General features: G+C 50.3%; 2 protein-coding genes across 4 annotated transcripts in view; one reads left to right on the forward strand and one right to left on the reverse strand.

Annotated features, from left to right (window-relative positions):
* Nucleotides 1–264: 264 nt before the first annotated feature.
* ISCU (iron-sulfur cluster assembly enzyme) lies at nt 265–13375 on the reverse strand. 2 transcript variants are annotated; one of them, XM_049619216.1, is made up of 6 exons: nt 13108–13375; nt 9974–10729; nt 5041–5154; nt 4088–4198; nt 2224–2302; nt 265–681 (listed from the first exon to the last, which is right to left on the reverse strand). In XM_049619216.1, exons 2-6 carry the CDS (start codon nt 10205–10207, stop codon nt 596–598), a joined length of 624 nt encoding a protein of 207 aa, XP_049475173.1. In that variant the 5' UTR covers nt 10208–10729; nt 13108–13375; the 3' UTR covers nt 265–595. The 2 variants fall into 2 exon arrangements, with proteins under 2 accessions (XP_049475173.1, XP_049475174.1); XM_049619217.1 differs by lacking the exons at nt 9974–10729; nt 13108–13375 and adding an exon at nt 6729–6908.
* Nucleotides 13376–13537: 162 nt separating this feature from the next.
* Nucleotides 13538–17720, forward strand: part of SART3 (spliceosome associated factor 3, U4/U6 recycling protein) — a 38830-nt gene continuing 34647 nt past the window's right edge. Inside the window, exon 1 of one of the 2 annotated variants that reach the window (XM_049619198.1) lies at nt 13538–13992. In XM_049619198.1, the coding sequence (XP_049475155.1) occupies nt 13678–13992 (315 nt within the window). In that variant the 5' untranslated portion in view covers nt 13538–13677. The remainder of the gene's footprint in view (nt 13993–17720) is intronic. The other variant, XM_049619199.1, reaches the window with a different exon arrangement.

Below are 17720 nucleotides of genomic sequence, written 5' to 3' on the forward strand. Positions count from 1 at the left end.
ACACACATCTGGCCATCTCTGTCAGTGGTCTTTACTGACCAGTTTGCTGAGAAAGGTGCACACGCTGTCACGGTTCAGTACCTGGGAGCCCCAGGGGGCTCGGGGCGGCACCTGGGGGTGAGTGAGGGATCCAAGAGACAAGGCTTACCAGAGAAAAACATGGTCTTACATTCTTTTATTATATATATATATGCAAATCTGTTTTATGTACAATAATTGGCTCTCTCAAATAATCATACCAAGGCCTTCTACTGGTAATCTTCGTCAGACAGGGTCAGCTGAAACGAGGTATCGGTGCACTTCGTGGACCAGCACAGCAGACTTTGTTCCTGATTTCAGCTTTGAGGCCATGCACACAATTCAAAATATACACAAACTGGGTTAAGGCGATAAAAGGGGGCTGAAAGAAAGCACGGGGTCTGGAACGAGTAAACTGTGTATTTTGCTTGCATTAGAGCCACAACGTGACCAGCAAGTGCTGTGCGTGTCTCAGAGGGTCTCGTACTGTAGTGTGAGGGGCTTCTGAACATCTACGGTGATCGTGTGGCGGGTGGACAGACAGCGTATATGACCTGCCGGTCGCTTCGCCGAGGGCTCATTTCTTCTCTGCCTCTCCTTTCTTGGGTTCTTGTTTCAGTTTGTAATCGGCCAGGGCAGCCTTGATCGCATCTTCAGCCAGCACTGGAAGTGGCACAAGGAAAGACAAGCTAAGTTTGGAGGCTCTACAGACAGAGTCTTAGGAATCGCATCTTTAAGAGCTGGAGGGCCGTGGTGCTGGGAAGGGCTTAACAGAGCCGACCAGCCAGGGTGCAGGGGGTGACGGGCAAGCCTGGAAAGCCAACCAGCCGTTTCCTGAGCCAGGCTGCTCCCGTCCAGTGGCTCTGGAGACACACTGGGGTTTAAATACCTGGGATTTGGGCCTGGTCCCTCAGCTTCCTGGAATGCCCTTTCTCTTCTATGAGACTGGGACACTGTTTTCTTGCTGGGATAGCGTGAGGACTTGCACCACGTGTCTGATGCATCGGAGGGACAGGAGAAATGGTCTCGTCTGCTCACGTGGAGGTCAGGAATAAAGGTGGTGGACGCTGGCTGAGCAAGCTGGCATGACTTACGTATTGCCAACAGGTGGCACCTGCCATGTTACTCTCCAGAGACCCCAAGCTTGAACACTTTTACTTTGGAGTCAATGTTACAAATGGCGCTATGGGGGAAAATAGAAATGAAGAGTGCTGGAATGACAGCAGCAAGCAAGCCAGCGGCAGAGAGCGGCAGCTGAAGGCTGCGGTACCCAAGGAGGCGGCCAAAAGAGGCGGCTGGGGGTTTTCTGAAGCCGTGTGAAAATGCTTGAGCTATGGCCTGTATTCCTGGGTACTTGAAAGTTCAGCTCAGGTGGAAAGAACTCCGGTCTCAGCAGACTTCCTGAAGGCTGTGTTCCACGTCCCTGCCCCAGCACTCTGTTCTCCTGGGGGTCTTACCCTGGGCAGGAGACCGGGCTCTCTGCTGATTTGTAACTAATGTGGTCAGTAAACCTCCATCAGTAAGTGAAGCTGCCATTTCTCTTCCCTCCTTCCCGTAGAAGGTTGAGAGAGAGGATGGAAAAAGCTTTAGATTTAAGGCAGAGACTGAACTAGAAAGCCACGTAGAGGTGTTAAGGCATCTGGGCTTTCGCTTAGGACAGCGTAGAGGGGACTAGTGAACGAGCGGACCTGGTCATCCCGTACACAGATGCAGACCTCGACGGGAACAGCGCCTGGGAAAGGACGCGACAACACACATACAACAGATGGGATCGTGGCAAAAGCTTTTCACCTTTACTGGTCTGAACTGGACTCCGATGGGGTGGGAACAGCACAGATTCTGGCATCAGAGATTGGGGGCTAGGTGCTGGCTTTCCCACTTAGAAGCCATGGAACTGGGGCGCTTTAACCCGAGCCCCGCTTTCCTGGTCTGTAAGAGGGAGACGTAATGACACCTTCTGTGGACTAGCAGACGTTTCTGAGGCTGAGAAATGATGCCACGAAGTGCTCAGCATGATGCCCAGCACACATGACCTCCTGGAAGATCCTCCTGGAGATGACTGTGTCACCTGGAGTTTAACCTTTTCAAGGCTAGAGACAGACTCCGCGATGAAAATGGACTTGCCCGTACCCTGCACAAATGCCAGCTGATACCTGACAAACTCCCAACTGCCCCAGCTTGTTGGATTCTGGAGCAGAGACTTACTGGAGCAGTGCAGTTTCACGGGGGGAAGGCAGAGCTCCTTGGCGATGTCTGTGTTCTTGATGGTCAGGGCTTCCTCTACCTGAGACACGTGAAAGACCAACAGTTTTAGCAGCGATGCTCTCGCTTAAAGAACAGGCAGTAAGAAAAGAGAAGGTCAGAGAGGCCCTCCGGACAGGGTGGTGGGGGAGGATTTCCCTTTAACAGCCCCAAAGGCCCCTCGCTTGTGCATGAAGGCTGCAGCTGGGACGCTCAAGGGTGGAGTTCGCACACCCCAGCGCCTGGCCAGGGTCAGCAAGGCCGACAAAGACGGTCCCACGAGCCAGCCAGTGAGGAGTCCCTTAGGGGTCTGCTGGAGGCCAGCGACACGAGTCTTTTTTTTTTTTTTTTTTTAAAGGCAGGGATTTCCTATTCTGGTTTTGTGAATATCAGCTTTACTGATGGTCTTATACCAAATGTTTAGAATAAATCCCTTCAACTAGAAGTGCTAAAGTGTGTCAGCGAGGTCAGAGAGATGGCAGATAGGCCAGTGGCACAGACAGGTCTTGGGGTGAGAGGTCTCTTTAGGCTGCTCCTCTGCCTAAAGGAAGACCTGTCTCCTTGAAACACACTGAAAAGGATGCCTGGGTTTGGCTGAGTGCCCAAGGGCACGTGAGGCGGGCCTACATGGCATGGAGCCCCGCTGCTTAAGGAATGCCAGATTTCCCCATCTGCCCCCCAGTTTCCCAATTCTGCTGACTTCAATGATTATGCTTCACATTCTGTTCCTAGTAACTCAGATAGGAGGACCTCAAGGTCATAGAAAGGCCCTCTTTCCTCCACTTTCTGGTCACAACTCAAAGGCCAGATCCTGGGAGCACTGGTGCCTTGTCTCACTTCCCCCTTCCCTGAGGACAGTGCTTAACAAATGACTTCAGAGCCACCTCCTGCCAGAACAGGTTAGGTGTGTGCTTGCCAGAGGAGCTTGCCAGCCAGAAGGCCTTGAGCCCCAGGAGGCAGGTGGCACGTGGCCTGGCACTCCACATTGCTGTAGAGCTGTCCAGCTCCCCAAGCACACCCCTCCATGACTCAGCTCCCTGAACTTGATCCCTTGGGGCTGCAAAGATAAGCAGCCCTGCGTTTTGGCTTTTCAGAGAGGTTTTAATGACTGGATTTTAGAAACTCCAGCTCTTCGCTGCATTTGGGACCTTCTACCTCTGCAGCTGCTGGGAAAGAGGCTTTGGCAGAGAAAAGGACGGAAAAGATGTTCCAGCCTCTCTCATTTCTACCCTCTGAGGACCTGCTGATCAGCCACCGGGATCACTGTTCTGATTTATTTGTTCACTTTGCCTCCATCTTTGCTGTTTTTGATTCTTTAATCCCTCTTTTAGCACAGGCTAGTTTGTTATTTCACGAATCCTTACAAGCCACCTGCAGTCCTTCCTGAAATATGATGGAAGGAAATAAACAAGAACACAAACCACGATATAACCTCTCCCATCCTTAAACTCCTAGGAAATTATAACATTATCAGCAACCTGGGAGAAAGCCACAGATTTCTTTGTAGTTCTTTTTTGTTAGAGGGGGAGGTGAAGATCTTTTTTCTACATAATTAAAAACAAAAGTAAAACCATCAAAATCCCTGAACAAATAAAAATGATCAACCCCCCCCCCGCCCCCATTAAAATACACCTAACAAAATTATCCATAATTCTGAACGTAGAGAAGAATTTAATCAAAACCTGAGTAGGAGAAATTTAAAAAATTATTAGAATATTTTGAAACAAAATCACAGTGACTCCCCGCCCCCAACAAGACCCTTCCCTGAATTCAGAGGTAGGTTTGTTGGGAATGTGATTTAATTCTCGCAGTTTGTAGGCAACCTTACCGTCTTCCCTTTTACCCATTCGGTGGCTAATGAGCTGGAGGCAATTGCAGAACCACAGCCAAATGTTTTAAACCTGGCATCCACAATCTTCCCCTGTTCATCTACTTGAATCTGAAAAAGAGACAAGAGTTAAGCAGTGATTCCTGGTGCCGCCGTGTAGAACTTGGGTTCTCCCCAAGGGCTTTGGTCTTGATTTTCACACTTTTAAGTTCTGGCATTAATGACTACTAAATTTGCTTTGCTGCAAAGGGCTCAGTGGTGAAAAGTGTAGGAACAACTATCACAACTATACAGGCCTGCCTGGTAAAGACAGGCTGAAGAATGTGCCCCCCTCCCTCCGTGTTTTGTTTTTGTTCTGCAATCCTAGCTTGCTTTTTGGCTATGAAGGTCTGCTGCTCATGGCTCTCAGTCAATCTGTATCTTTAAGCCCTGGGAGAGTCTGCAATAAAGGCCTCTGGTTAATGCTTTTTAGTTTGGCATGAAATGACATCTAGTGGTTCCCTCCTGCCTCCCGTTTCTGTTTTCCAAGACAGGCATGAAGACCTCTGGCAAACTTCCTACTCACTCCCCAAGGTGAAGTAGATGTGGTCAAAGTTACAGTTTACCCAAAGTGCCAGTCCCTCCCTTTGTGTTGTCTCCCATTTGGGGGGAGGGTTGATATACTACATTTCCTGTCTCACCGGGGATTGCTAACTGAACGGTTGTGGTTTTCCTTTGAAACTCTACCAAGCTGAGGTTGGAATTTAAGCTGAGACAGCAGAAAAGGGAGACTGGTTTACTCTGTCAGAAGGGGTCAGCATAGTATATTAAGAAGGAGAACTAACACTCAGCTCCCACTCTAATGACTGGTGACAGCAGCTCATCCCATCCTGTCCTAGGAATCCAGATGGAGACCAAATGAAATGCTGTACGTGCAAATGGTTTGTGAACTAAAAGATGAAAACCAGTGGCACCTGTAATTTCATCACATCACCACAAGCTGGTGCTCCCACCAATCCGGTTCCAACGTTTTTTGATGTCTTGTCAAGGGATCCTACATTCCTAGGATTTTCATAATGATCAACAACCTGAAATGAGAAGGTTAAGAGAAGACATGATCACTCTTTCTTGTTACCACCCCCCCGCCCCCACTTGATGCTAAGCTCCTTGCAGCCAGCAAGCAGAACCTGACAATCCCTGAACACCAAACTTCACCCCAGCAGAAGGGCTTACACTTTATGTCCATGAGACTTTATAACCCCGTCTTTTTGTAGCTCTTCTCCAACTACCTTCAGACATTTAAGATGCTGGAGAAAAATCAGCAAAATCATGTCTTAATTCCACAGGGTTTTTAATCACAAGTCATTGGGATCAAATAGCATTTATGTTTTTTCCAAATAAAATCCATCTTCAAAGGGTAATGATTACTGTTAACAATTTTAAAATGAATTATGGTCCAGCAATTGAAGGACTGCCCAGAAGCCTCAAGGAGAATGTTCCAGGAGGAACAATGCTATGGAATGCATTTGTGTGTGATAAAATAACCGTCCTATGACTGTTTTTCAAGGCCCTGAAATCGCTCTGGTGGAGCAGCGCACCCTGGTGGTTGAAAGGCTGCTAGCCCACGTTCGCGGAGCGTGTATTGTCAACAAAACACACCCCTGGGTGGGGGAGGAGCGAAGTCCCTGCGACCGTGCAGAAGCCAGAACGGAATGATAATCTGGCATACAAAAGGCTTTAATGTAACCTCGAGGCTTGTCTACCAGTTAGTCGTAAGTCTCCCTACCTTCCAGTTTGCTTTCCCCACTTATCCGACCACGGATTTTGACTCCAAGCCCAAGGACGTACAAAATAGTAAGCTAAATCTAGACTTTTTGCCCCATGTTGATTTACCGCGTCCTTCAGGTAGTCCTTTTCCGAGTGGGAGAGTTTCATGTCTAGGGGACTCCACGCCCTCGGAAGGCAAGGGCTGCAAACTACGCACCTATCCCTACACCCCCGGCTCCTTTCCTTTCCGTCCGCCAAAAAAGACAAAAATTAAAATATTGTGACTGTTGATTACGAGTCTGAGTCCACTCGGAGCCTAAGGGCTCCGACAGCAAGAACCGCACCACAGATGATCTCCGTGTGTTGGGCACCAGGCCGAGGACTCCACAAGCACTACCTAGCTCGGGTAGATGAATGCCAAGACCTCATTTTACAAGTGGGGAAAACAGGTTCAGCGCAGAGCAGTGACTTCCCCAAGGTCACCTGGCCAGGGCAGTAGCCTGGCTGAAGCCGGAGCCCGCGCCGGTGTGTGCGTTCATCCCTGAAGTCAGGCTGCCAGATTACAACAGAGGCCTCCTTCCCGGGCTGTTGCGTTTTAAGGCTGGGATGCCCGAAATCGCAGCCAGCGGCGGGGCCCACGGGCAGCGGTTAGTTTTATTTCAGGCGCAGGTAGTCACTGCGCAGCAAACGAAAGCTAGTCCAGGCAGAGGCGCGCGAGGGGACGGCCCCCACCCTGGCTGCACTGGGGGCTCCCGAGGCCGCGAACAGCCCCGCAACCGCTCCTCTCCAGGCCGGGCCTCCGCCGGACGCTGACATACCTGAGTCCCTTAGGTGGTCCTCGTCCTCCCGCCCCCTTGCCGGTGCGGGCCCCGCGCAGCCCCTCATCAGCCCCTACCTTCTTGTGATACAGCCGGGCCGGAGCCGACAGCTCCCGGGCGGGCACGCGCGGGCTTCGGAGCAGCAGGGCGGACGCCGCCCGCCTCAGACGGCCCGCTCCAGCCGCAGCCATCTTGCGGGCTTGCGCCTGCGCAGGCCGAGCGCTAGACCGAGGGGAGGGGTGCGCCCGCGAGTCGGCTCTCCGCTTAGAGCGCGCACCCTTTTACGTCACCGCGACTTCGCGCCTGCGTCCTTCCCCTCTGTGCACCGGTCCCCGTTTGGCCCCGCCTTGACCACGCCCCTCCGGGGGTGGGCGGGACACGGAGCTAAAGGATGGAAGGCGGAGGGCTAGTTCTTCCTGTAGGGTTGTGGATCTGAGGGGGTGCTGAAGCTGCAATGGGGACCCAGATTTGCGTTCACAAAGCCTACCGCCGGAGTGGGCGCAGTGGATCAACCAGTCTACTTCTCTTACCCCCACTTTTCAGCTTCAGGAGTTGAGGGTCAGAGAGATTTAGTAACTTGTCCAAGGTTGCCCAGGCAGACTAATTTGGGAAGCTCTGACAACCCTGGTTCCCGTGTGACCCTATGCGAATGACATCACCTCTTTAAGCCTTGATCCTGACTTTTGTACTAATTCAAGGACAATTCATTCATTGAGCAATAAACGTTGAGTACCTACCATGTGGCAAGGCGTTGTACTAGTCTTTGGGGATCCAAGGGAAAGAAAAAACGTATTCATTGCTTACATAATTAACCTTGCTAATGAGGGAGAGAGGCAACAAATACACATCAGTATTTTCCTACTAAAAAATGAGCTTGAGGACGCGAACACACCATGCCCTGATTTTTAAAGAAGTGCAGATATGAATTTATGTCTGCATCTATTTCTCTTTTCATAAAGAGATAATTTATATGACAATGCTTGGAAATGAAGAGTTTCTAAATAAGTGTAGTAATGTGATTTATTAATCGAGGTTTGCAGAATATGATCTTAAAAAACCAGAAAACTCACACATATATTTAATGCCCAGTAGGCACCAGGTATTACATAAAGGGGAGGAATCTCTTTGGGAAATGGGTTTTTCTTGTGAATGGTGCAATTGATCCTTCCCCTGAAAACTTGTTTTCTCTGCGTTTGAGGCTCGGTTACTGCGGAGACTGAAACAAACACCAGGTCGGGCTAGGTGGGAAGGCAGGCGTTTATGCCTAGATTCCTTTTGACCTTCTCAAGATGGCACCAAACCCTTCCCTTCAATCATCACTTCATGACTTCCTCTATGGCCTGCACTTCTGTACAAAGACTCAACTTCTGTCTAAAGTTGCGATGGAACATGAGCTGTGTTAGGGAGTTTTTCCTCTATGAGTACTTTTACATGTATGTAAATGTGTAACCGCTTTTTAAAACCCACGATCGTGTTCTGATGTAGCCAAAGAATGGAACTGACCGAAAAGGTTAGGAGCAGCACAAGCACCAAGTTTATTAGGACGAGAGTGAAACAAAGAGACCCCTGTGACCTGGAAGGGGCTCCTTAAAGAGGAGGCTCCTTAAGTCGTTGGAGAGGGAGGGCTTGTATGGGCTACAGTGGTGGGACCTTTTGAGGTGTAACCGTGCAGCTAATGAACACGGATATGGTCCCTGGCAGATTGTTCCAGGAAGTGGGTGTCTCAGACAGTCCTGTACTTTCTGCTCTATTAACAAGGGGCCACTTATCCCTATCTGCCCAAGGTAAGTCTGTCTCCTGTCACAGTCCCCCCTTAGAGGAGGTGACCCCAACTGCCCTTGGGGTATGTGGGTGGTGACCTCTCTGACTTCTTCATGCTGGGATGGGGCATGGAGACGAGTGGCAGCTAGAGTCCCTCCCTGTGGGGTCTGTCTCGTGGCCCCCAGTAAAGGTCTAGTGGCACTTCCATTGCTGGGTACACTGATAGGACCATTTGGAGGTGTAAAGGACTCTAGGCGAGAAGCAACTAACCAGGTGAGTGCATTGAGAATATAAAGTCCTAAGAGGAGCATTAAGGAAGGGGTTAATAAGGGAGCTGTTAGTGGCCAAAGCCAGCGCCAACAGTTGAGCCCTTAGGGAGCCCCACCAATTGGAAAGAGCCTCTATGGAGATGACCAGACTGTTGGAGGAATTGAGACGTGTGGCCATCTGTCCCGTTATTGATGTAGAAACAACGTTCTTCCTTAAGGAAGGCACAGGATCACCCCCTGCACTTGAGGTTAGCAAGTCTCAGGCCTGTCGGTTTTTTATTTTTAAAAATGTTTTTATTTTTTTTTAACGTTTATTTGTTTTTAAGAGAGAGAGAGAGAGCATGAGTGAGGGACAGGGAGAGAGAGAGAGAGACAGAGAATGTGAAGCAGGCTCCAGCCTCTGAGCTGTCAGCACAGAGCATGATGTGGGGCTCAAACCCATGAACCGTGAGATCATGACCTGAGCCGAAGTCAGATGCTTAACCGACTGAGCCACCCAGGGGCCCCATAGGCCTGTCGGTTTTGAAGTGTGACTCCTGCCAAGGAGTTCACCTGCTCTGCAGGTGTTTGTATCCCCTTGATGGTCTCCCTCAATGTCTTGGCCAGTTGTGCTGAGAGGTCTACGGAGGTGCCTCCTAGGGCTGTTCCAGACGCTCCCAACAATCCAGTGAACAAAGAGACCAGAAGGGGAGCAATAGCCACCCTTCGGACCCTGGTCAAGGATCATTTAGAACCTGCAGCATGCTGCTGGAACCAGGCGCATCATCAGCTGGGGCAGCTATGAAAGTGAGGAAGCACTGCCCTCTCCATAAGGGCGGCAGCGTGATGTACTCCCTGGTTCCACAGAACAAACCCTCTGCCACCCAGAGGTTTACGTGGAAGTCGTAAGTAAAGAGGGCTTGGGGTCTACTTGTTGCAGGGGGGCCCCCTGACAATCTGCTCCAAATTAGGGAGGCGTCTGAGTCTTTCCCGTATGGTGGATGAAAGGAAGCTGGAGGGATATGTTTTGAGGAAGAATTCTTGGGACGAGAGGAGTGGTGTGGACGCCAGACTTAAATTTGCTGAATTATAAGAGACGGTAGACCTTCTGGCTACACGGACATTGCCTGCGGTGCAGGAGGTTGTGCGCTTTGGGGGATACTGGGCTCGGAGGAAACGTCGAGGAAAAGGTGATATTTATCAGTGTTCTTACACGCACTGAGAGAACTGCAGCGGGAAGAGTTCCAGGTCTCCTTCTGCAGAGGCTCTAGTGACTTGGGATGTGAGATTACATTGAGATGTGGGGAGATTACCTGTGAAGAGACCCGTGTGTGGGATGGACGCTGAATTTTCAAAGCAGATTGGGAAGACGGCACTGGCGTTGAGGTGGAGTCGGTCCAACCGGGCGAGGGTGAGGGTACCACTGGACCAAGGGGTGTTGTTCCTTTTAGTTTCCGTATCCTCCTTCCAGGCTTTGAAGAACAGCCATTCAATGTGAGCGCCGGGGAAAGGACTGGTAGAGGAGATGAAGGGGGTGACAGTGTCATTGGCTCATAGCCACACAGACGTGGGGGCTGGGACGACTGTGCCTAAAGAATCCTTCCCACAGATCCAGCAGTCAGTTAAGATAAAGGCAGCGGCGATTAATGGAACCCACTCGAGGATTCCCTGTGGCAGCCGGCACCATAAGAGTGTGAGATATAGAAATATTAAAGCCCTAGGGGGTCATGGTGTTGTTATGAGACGTTTAAGGGGTGGAGCACTTCTCTGAACTTCTTGAAGAGGAATTGTAGGTCTTCAATAGTCTCACAGTTGTACTTGTCTCCTTCTTTCTGAGGATCGTCTGGAGCTCGCCAGGGCTTTAGACGAGTGTGGTGAATCCAAGCATCTCCTCCTGAAATCTTACCAGCAGAAGGGGTGGAGAGGATCACCAGGCAGGGGTCCTCTCAGGAAGGCTGAAGAGAGGGGGAAGGAGGAGGAAGAGATTGAACTAGAACTGGATGCCCGGGCTCAAATAGAGGTCCTCCTTGTATGCGCTGTGTGGTATTTTCGTTTTCTTGTAGTGCCCTCTGGAATTTGGAAGGAGAAATGACATGTTTGACCTGTTACTTGTCAAATAATATGTCGTTGGTTAGAAAGGGTCTCCATAAAGTGTCTCGGAGGGGCTAAAGCCAGACCAGCCCTGAGGAGTATTCCTCATTCACAGCAAGGCAATAGGCAAGACCCGTATCCAGGGGAGGCTCATCTCTTGAGCAAGCTTTTTTTAGGTGCCTCTTTAGAACCCCGTTTGCCCTCTCAACCTTTCCTGAGGACTGGGGTCTCCAGGCACAATGTAGGTGGTACCGAATACCTAGGGCAGCAGAGATGCCCTGTGTGATGGACCATTATCATTCTGAATGCTTTCAAGCAACCCAAATCGGGGAATATATATATTTTTTAATTTTTTAAAATGTTTCTTTATTTTTGAGAGAGAGACAGAGCACGAGTGGGGGAGGGGCCAAGAGAGAGAGGGAGACACGGAATCTGAAGTAGGTTCCAGTCTCTGAGAGGTCAGCACAGAGCCTGATGCGGGGTTTGAACCCACCAACTGAGAGATCATGACCTGAGCCGAAGTCGGACGCTTAACAGGCGCCCCAGATCGGGGAATAATTTCATGTTCAATTGTCTTAATTACTTCCAGGGCCTTTTCCATCTTACTGGGGAAGACCTCAATCCAACTGGTGAAGGTGCCCACCCACACCAGTAGGTACTGTATTCCTGGAGTTTTTGGCAAATACCGGCCAATCCTCCCCCATGAAAGACCCTGTTTGTTGGACTCCTGGAGGAGCCACCTGATGGTGCTTGGGGTTATTTATTTATTTATTTATTTATTTATTTTTTGATATATTTCTCAGGATCCTACCACCTGCTCAACAGTCTAAATTTTTTTTTTATGTTTTTATTTATTTTTGAGACAGAGAGAGACAGAGCATGAGCAGGGGAAGGGCAGAGAGAGAGGGAGACACAGAATCGGAAGCAGGCTCCAGCTCTGAGCTGTCAGCACAGAGCCCGACGCGGGGCTTGAACTCACGGACCGTGAGATCATGACCTGAGATGAAGTCGGATGCTCAACCGACTGAGCCACCCAGGTGCCCCTAGTCTAATTTTATTTCCTGTGAAGAACTTACATGTCCACTGAAGTGTCCCGTCTCTTTCCAGGGTTTTAAGCAGTTTCCATCTGGTAGCGGTGGGCAACAAGATCTTCCCCTTTTCATCCTGTAGCCATCCCGAGGGCAAGAGGGTAAATCGCCAGGACAGGGCTCTCATGGTTTCTTTGTCGCTGTATTGGGGTTTCAAGGGTTGTAAGGGGGGTTCCCAAAAGAGAGGAGCTATTTTGTTTTTAGGGGAAACACTATTGGCTGCCTGTTTGGCTGTGGCATCAGTCCTTTTATTTCCCTTTGCAACCTCATCTGGTCCTTTTTGGTGGCCTTTACAGTGTGTTGGGGGAAGAGACTGAGGTCAGGGGCACCTGGGTGGCTCTGTCCCTTAGCGTTCAACTTCAGCTCAAGTCATGATCTCATGGTTCGTGAGTTCAAGCCCCATATTGGGCTCTGTGCTGCCAGCGCAGAGCCTGCTTGGGATCCTCTGTCCCCCTCTCTCTGCCCCTCCCCCGCTTGCACTCTCTCAACAATAAACATTGAAACACAAACACACACACACACACACACACCCCGAGATCAGTAAATGACCTATCTCCTGATGGAACTCTATAGGAGTCCCAGTGGCTGTTAGAAAGTTTCTTTCTCTCCAGATGACAGCATGGCCATGAAGGACCAAGTAGGCATACTTAAAGTCTGTACAGATGTTGAACTTTTTACCTTCACTAAAGCTCCAGGGCCCGGGTGAAGGCTATAAGCTCCACAAGAGGAGTTTGAAGATGAAAGGTAGAAAATGCGGACCGGGGAGATGAGCCACGCTAGAGTGTCAGAATCGGAAGCAAGTAGCCACCTTCCCCTGTAGTTTGGGAAACTTATGAGTAGGACCCCTTGGAAGTCTCCCGGATCACTCCTGGGAAGATTTCCGGGGGATCAGTCCTGGGCTTCTCCACTCATTTCCCGAAGGGAGAGGCTGGTCGAGACAAAGAGGAAAATTGAGCGGGATACCCAAACGGGCGGTCAGGGGTCAGGTTCCGCCAGCGCCTTCAGGCGTCCACCAAAGAGTAGTTCGGTCAGGACTCATCAGTTGTTGTTTGCCCTCCCCTAAGTCCCGTGCATCGGGAAACTGGGTCTCCAACACATCCACGTTCCCAACTCCGTTTGGGGCGCAGCTGGAAGGAGACCCAGGGAACCTGTCACCCGAGGCTTTGAGAATGGCAACGCCCCATTCGCTCTTAACTGGCTAACAGGTGCCCATAGTTTGAGAGTTCATGTGAGATAGGAAAAGAGGGTGCCGACTGCTCCTTACTTACGGTTAGAAGACGTGGAGATCTCCAAGGAGCCTTCAAAGCTGTAACCGTTTTTTAAAAGCCGGGATTGTGTTCTCAAGAATGGAACCGACCAGCAAGGTTAAGAGCAGCACAGGCACCAGGTTTATGAGGGCGAGGACGAAACAAAGAGACTCTCGCCACCCCGGAGGGGCTCCTTAAGGAGAAAGCCACTAGGGCATCCGAGGGGAGGGCTTCTGTGGGTTACAGTGGCGGGACCTTTTGAGGGGGAGTAACCGTGCAGCTGCTGAACCTGGATAGGGTCCCCGGCGGATTGTCCCAGGAAGTGGGTGTCTCAGACGGTCCTGTCCTTTCTGCCCTCTTGTTGTTATCAAGGAGCCACTTATTCCTAACTGCCCAAGGTCAGGCTGTCTCCTGTCTCAAAAGCAATACAAAATTTCGTGTATTCCCAGATTTTCCCGTCACCCGAGGCTCACAGTTTCCCATTCGGTGGCCCGAGAGCGGGGTTTTGAGCAGGCGAACGCCGCGGGCAGCTTCTACTTTCGCGGGTCCTCGGCCGCCGAGAGAAGACCCGAGAGTCACTGGAAGCGCAAGATGGCGACGGCGGCCGCAACATCGGCTTCGGAAGCGGAGGCCGAGCCTAAGGCCGGGCCCACCGCGGAGGGCGAGGAAGATGAGGTTAAGGCGGCTAGGACGAGGAGGAAGGTGTTGTCGCGGGCCGTGGCCGCTGCGACGTACAAGGCCATGGGGCCGGGGTGGGACCAGCAGGAGGAAGGCGTGAGTGAGAGCGATGGGGACGAGGAGTACGCCATGGCTTCCTCCGCGGAGAGCTCCCCCGGGGAGTACGAGTGGGAGTACGACGAAGAGGAGGAGAAGAACCAGCTGGAGATCGAGCGGCTGGAGGAGCAGGTGTGTCCGTGGCTGGGGCGGCGGGCTCCTTCCCTGTGGTTCCCAGGCGCCGGCCCTTCTCCCCGGTGCCCGGCCCCCGGCGGTAATTAAAGCTCCCAAGGCCGCAAAACCGCTATTAATCACCGCAGCTCCCATCGTTGGGGCGCTTCCTGCTTGCCGGGTGCTTTGCGAGTGTCGTCCCCTTGAACTTTCGCAGCGACCTAGTGAAGGAAGTAGTGTTATTCCCCGTTTTCCCGGAGGAGATTGAGGCTCCTCGTGGAGGGAATTATCTTGCTGCAGATTACACTTCTGCAAGTGGCGGCCAGGCCTTGAACTTTGAAACGACTCCAGAGCTCCCACTCTGAACCACCCGTTAAAGTATGGTCTGCAGTAGCAATAAAATGTTATTCATAAGAGAGTGGCTTTTTCTTTCTTTCTTTTTTTTTTTTTTTCCCGGTAGGAATGACCATAATGATGAACTGCAGTACGATAGACAAAGTAACCAGCGGGACCGCGATAATAGAAACGGGAAGGTAGAGGTTTCAGCGGCTGGAGGCTGAGGTCCCAGTTGTAGCCCTTCCATGCTTACGGGTGCCTAGGCAGATTTCTTAACTTGTCTGAGCCTGTGCTTTCTCACCTGCAAATTGGGAGGAACAACTCATGCATCATGTAGTTGTCATAACAGTAATTAAAGGCCCAGTGCCTGGCACCTAATGGTAACGTGATCCCTAATTTGTAACTTCTGTGTGATCCAGGGTCCCAGCAGGAAATAGGTGGCACACTCGAATTAGGATAATTTGAGAAAAAGACAATAAAGGGGCTAATGTGTTTATAAAAGCGTGAGCTGAGAAACCAGGAGTGAAGGTTCAGTACCTCGGGGCTCCTTAACAGCCGGACCTTGTGACCACCATTAGGCCTGAAGAGATGAGGCGGGAAAACTGTGACCAGTTTTCTGAATAGTCGTGTGGAGAGGGCACCCGAGAGCAGGTGAGACACCTTTAGTCAGGGCGCGCAGCTGTAGTTTCCCATCAGGGATTGGGGTGGGGGAAGGAATACCCTGACCTCTCTTCCTCTCTCCAAACATCTGCTGGTGCCTTTGGCTGGCGAACCCTGCTGGAAGCAAGAGAGCCAGAGACCCCATGGATATGGTACGCACGGGAGGGCACAGGACAGGGAGGAGAAGGTGGAGTAGAATTGGAAGGGCAAACAGAAATCAAGCACATTCTCATTTTGGTGATGAAGAAACAGGCTCAGTGAAGAGTGAAATGATTTGCTCAAAGTCACTCACAAGGGGATTTGAATTTAACCGGGTTGTCTGCGGCCCCGATGCCACATCTGTATGAAATCAGTGATGGGAAGTTATTAACCTAGGTTACTCAACCTTGTTGGGTGTGAGATTCCTTAGGATGGCCTCTCTGGCAGTCATACTTTTGTTGTGAAATAGTAATGATGTCCGTTGGTATCGCTCATTCCATTCATCATCACATTTGAACGTCAAAGGAACCAGTGGGTGTAGGAAAGCGGTTCCCTGTTCGCTTTTTATAAATAAGCATGCTGGTGTTCGTTCAGTCTTTCGTTTGTTGAGAAAATGCCAGGCTGTGTCCCTGTCCCGATGGAAGTCTGTCCTTCTGATTTCTAGCCTTCAGCTTTTCAGCGAGCCATTAGCTCACTCAGATCTTTCTCTTCTGTGAGGCAGGGGAAATAGGATTATTGGTTTTAGCAGAAGGACAGGCTTGGAAGCAGAAGATTAAATCCTTGATGAGGAGAAGCATCTAGCTAGAGAGGAGGATGGGTCAGAGCAGAGGTGTCCTGGCTACTGGTGTCCCCTCGTTGCCTGCCCCACCTCAGGCCACAGAGGGCGGGATGGAGTTCGGAAGGGGACCACACAGGATGGGATCTGGCAAGTGATGTGAATTGAAGAGCCTCTTAGCTTTATCAGACTCTTTGTCATGGGGTCGAGGGATTGATTTTTCCCATTTTTCCAAACCTTTCTGCCACCTCCTCCTAATCCCATAGCCTCTAGTTCCTGCTGCCACGGAATAACTTCTAGACAGGCCTGTGAAAAACTCAACCTGGTCATATTTGCGAAGTCCAGTGCTCATCCCTGAGTGTAGTTTACGAAAGCTTCAAGTTGTGGTATCTGTGGAACAAAAGCAAGGGTTTCCCGTTATCTGTGTTTGTGCCCCGAAACTAAACGTGGTGCCCTATCGGTTACTCCAACTCGCCGGTCCCTCGGTGGCCCAGGTGGTTTAAACCAGGGGCCAAACTCACGGGGCTGTCGTGGAGCTTAAGTGACCTGCTGCTTCGAAAGTTCGTGGCACATTTGACGCATAGTAGGTGCTGTGCCGAGGCCTGCTCTGTTCTTTCCTTGCCCTCCCCCTGATTGCAGTGGTTGTGTCTCTTGGACCAGGCCTGTTGTTACTTCTCCACCCCTATTCCAGGTTGTGCCTCTAGGGAGTCAGGAAATCAACACATCATTTTCTGCGTTGGCTAAGCCGCCTCTTTCTTTAAAGCATCCTTTGTCGTTAATGAGGCTCTGAGACCAGAATAGACCTGTGTATGTGCTCATTCGTCAGTGCCAAGTGAACTCTGTGGAAATGTCTCTTAAATGCATCCTCAGCATGCATTTCAAACACGTACTTCTGGAACGCCTCTTCATGTATAGTATCTTCGTTGTTTGGGCCTAAAAATCAGAAATTTGGACCAAAGACCACCTTAGAGGCCATTTCTCTACTTCATTGACTTATTCTTTCTGACCTCCATGTGATATGCAGGTAAGGGACGCTTGTATAGACAGACATTACTCACGATGACTGACAAGGACTGTCCCACTCCTCTTCGTGCTCCAAAACCACTCTCAGACCCAGGTGAGTTGAGAGCGGTGGGTGACAGGGAGAGCTTTTGCCCCTTCTTTAACAAGGAAAGTACATTTTGCGCAAACTTCTTTAGTTAGTGTCACTTGAGTGCACACTTGACAGTCCATTTTGAAACATCAGCGTGTCATGACAGCCCGCGTGGCAAGCAGAGGTTCACTCCAGCGCCTTCCTGGTACAAAGGAGGAGAGCCAGGGGAGATCAGAACGCTTGGGTCCTGACCTAGTCCAGTCCTTTTTCAGCCCTTCATGTTGGATCTTGGGATGGGCTCCGCTTGTTAAATTTTATATATCACGAGCAGGAGAACATTGCTAAAAGTCTTAGGATTTAAAAAAAAAAAAGTATAGGTCATAGTCTTCCCTGTTATTGAGCCTTTATTGTCCTTTTGCGTGTAATTCGATACATGCAGAGCAGTTCACATCTGTAAGTTACAAAGGGGGGTAAGTGACTACTGCTTACCCGGCACGTGGTCGAAGAGTTAGAACTTCAACAGTGTTGTTGCAGGTACCGAGGGGTCTTTCCCCTATTCCATTGCCCTGCCTCTCCTCCCAAAACCCGGGTAACTACTTTCTTGAATCTGCCGTGCTCCCTTTTCCCTTAAAACGTGTAATTTTATTTCCCACGTATGCATGCCTAAGTCATCTGTTGTCCACTTTTGTTCATCGATGAGCTTTTAAAAAATATACCATGCTGTATGTAATCTTTTGGGACTGCTTTCCACTCAGCATCGTGTTTCTAACATTCATCTGTGTTGTTTGTAGCTGCACTTAATTCATTTTGACTACTGTATATTTAGCATAACATTGGGCGAGTATCCCACAATTTATCAGTTCTTCTGGCATTTGGATTGCTTACAGTTTTTTTTCTTTTGTCCTA

Source organism: Panthera uncia (genome assembly GCF_023721935.1).
Source record: "Panthera uncia isolate 11264 chromosome D3 unlocalized genomic scaffold, Puncia_PCG_1.0 HiC_scaffold_8, whole genome shotgun sequence".
Taxonomy (NCBI): domain Eukaryota; kingdom Metazoa; phylum Chordata; class Mammalia; order Carnivora; family Felidae; genus Panthera; species Panthera uncia.

Coding starts and splice junctions, on each gene's coding strand:
- ISCU (XM_049619216.1), bottom strand. CDS start 10,207: ATGACACTGTCACCCCCTTCATCTCCTCTACCAGTCCTTTCCCCGGCG. Junction 4,199..5,040: donor GTGATGTGATGAAATTACAG/GTGCCACTGGTT, acceptor TCTCTTTTTCAG/ATTCAAGTAGATGAACAGGG. Junction 2,303..4,087: donor AATGGGTAAAAGGGAAGACG/GTAAGGTTGCCT, acceptor CACGTGTCTCAG/GTAGAGGAAGCCCTGACCAT.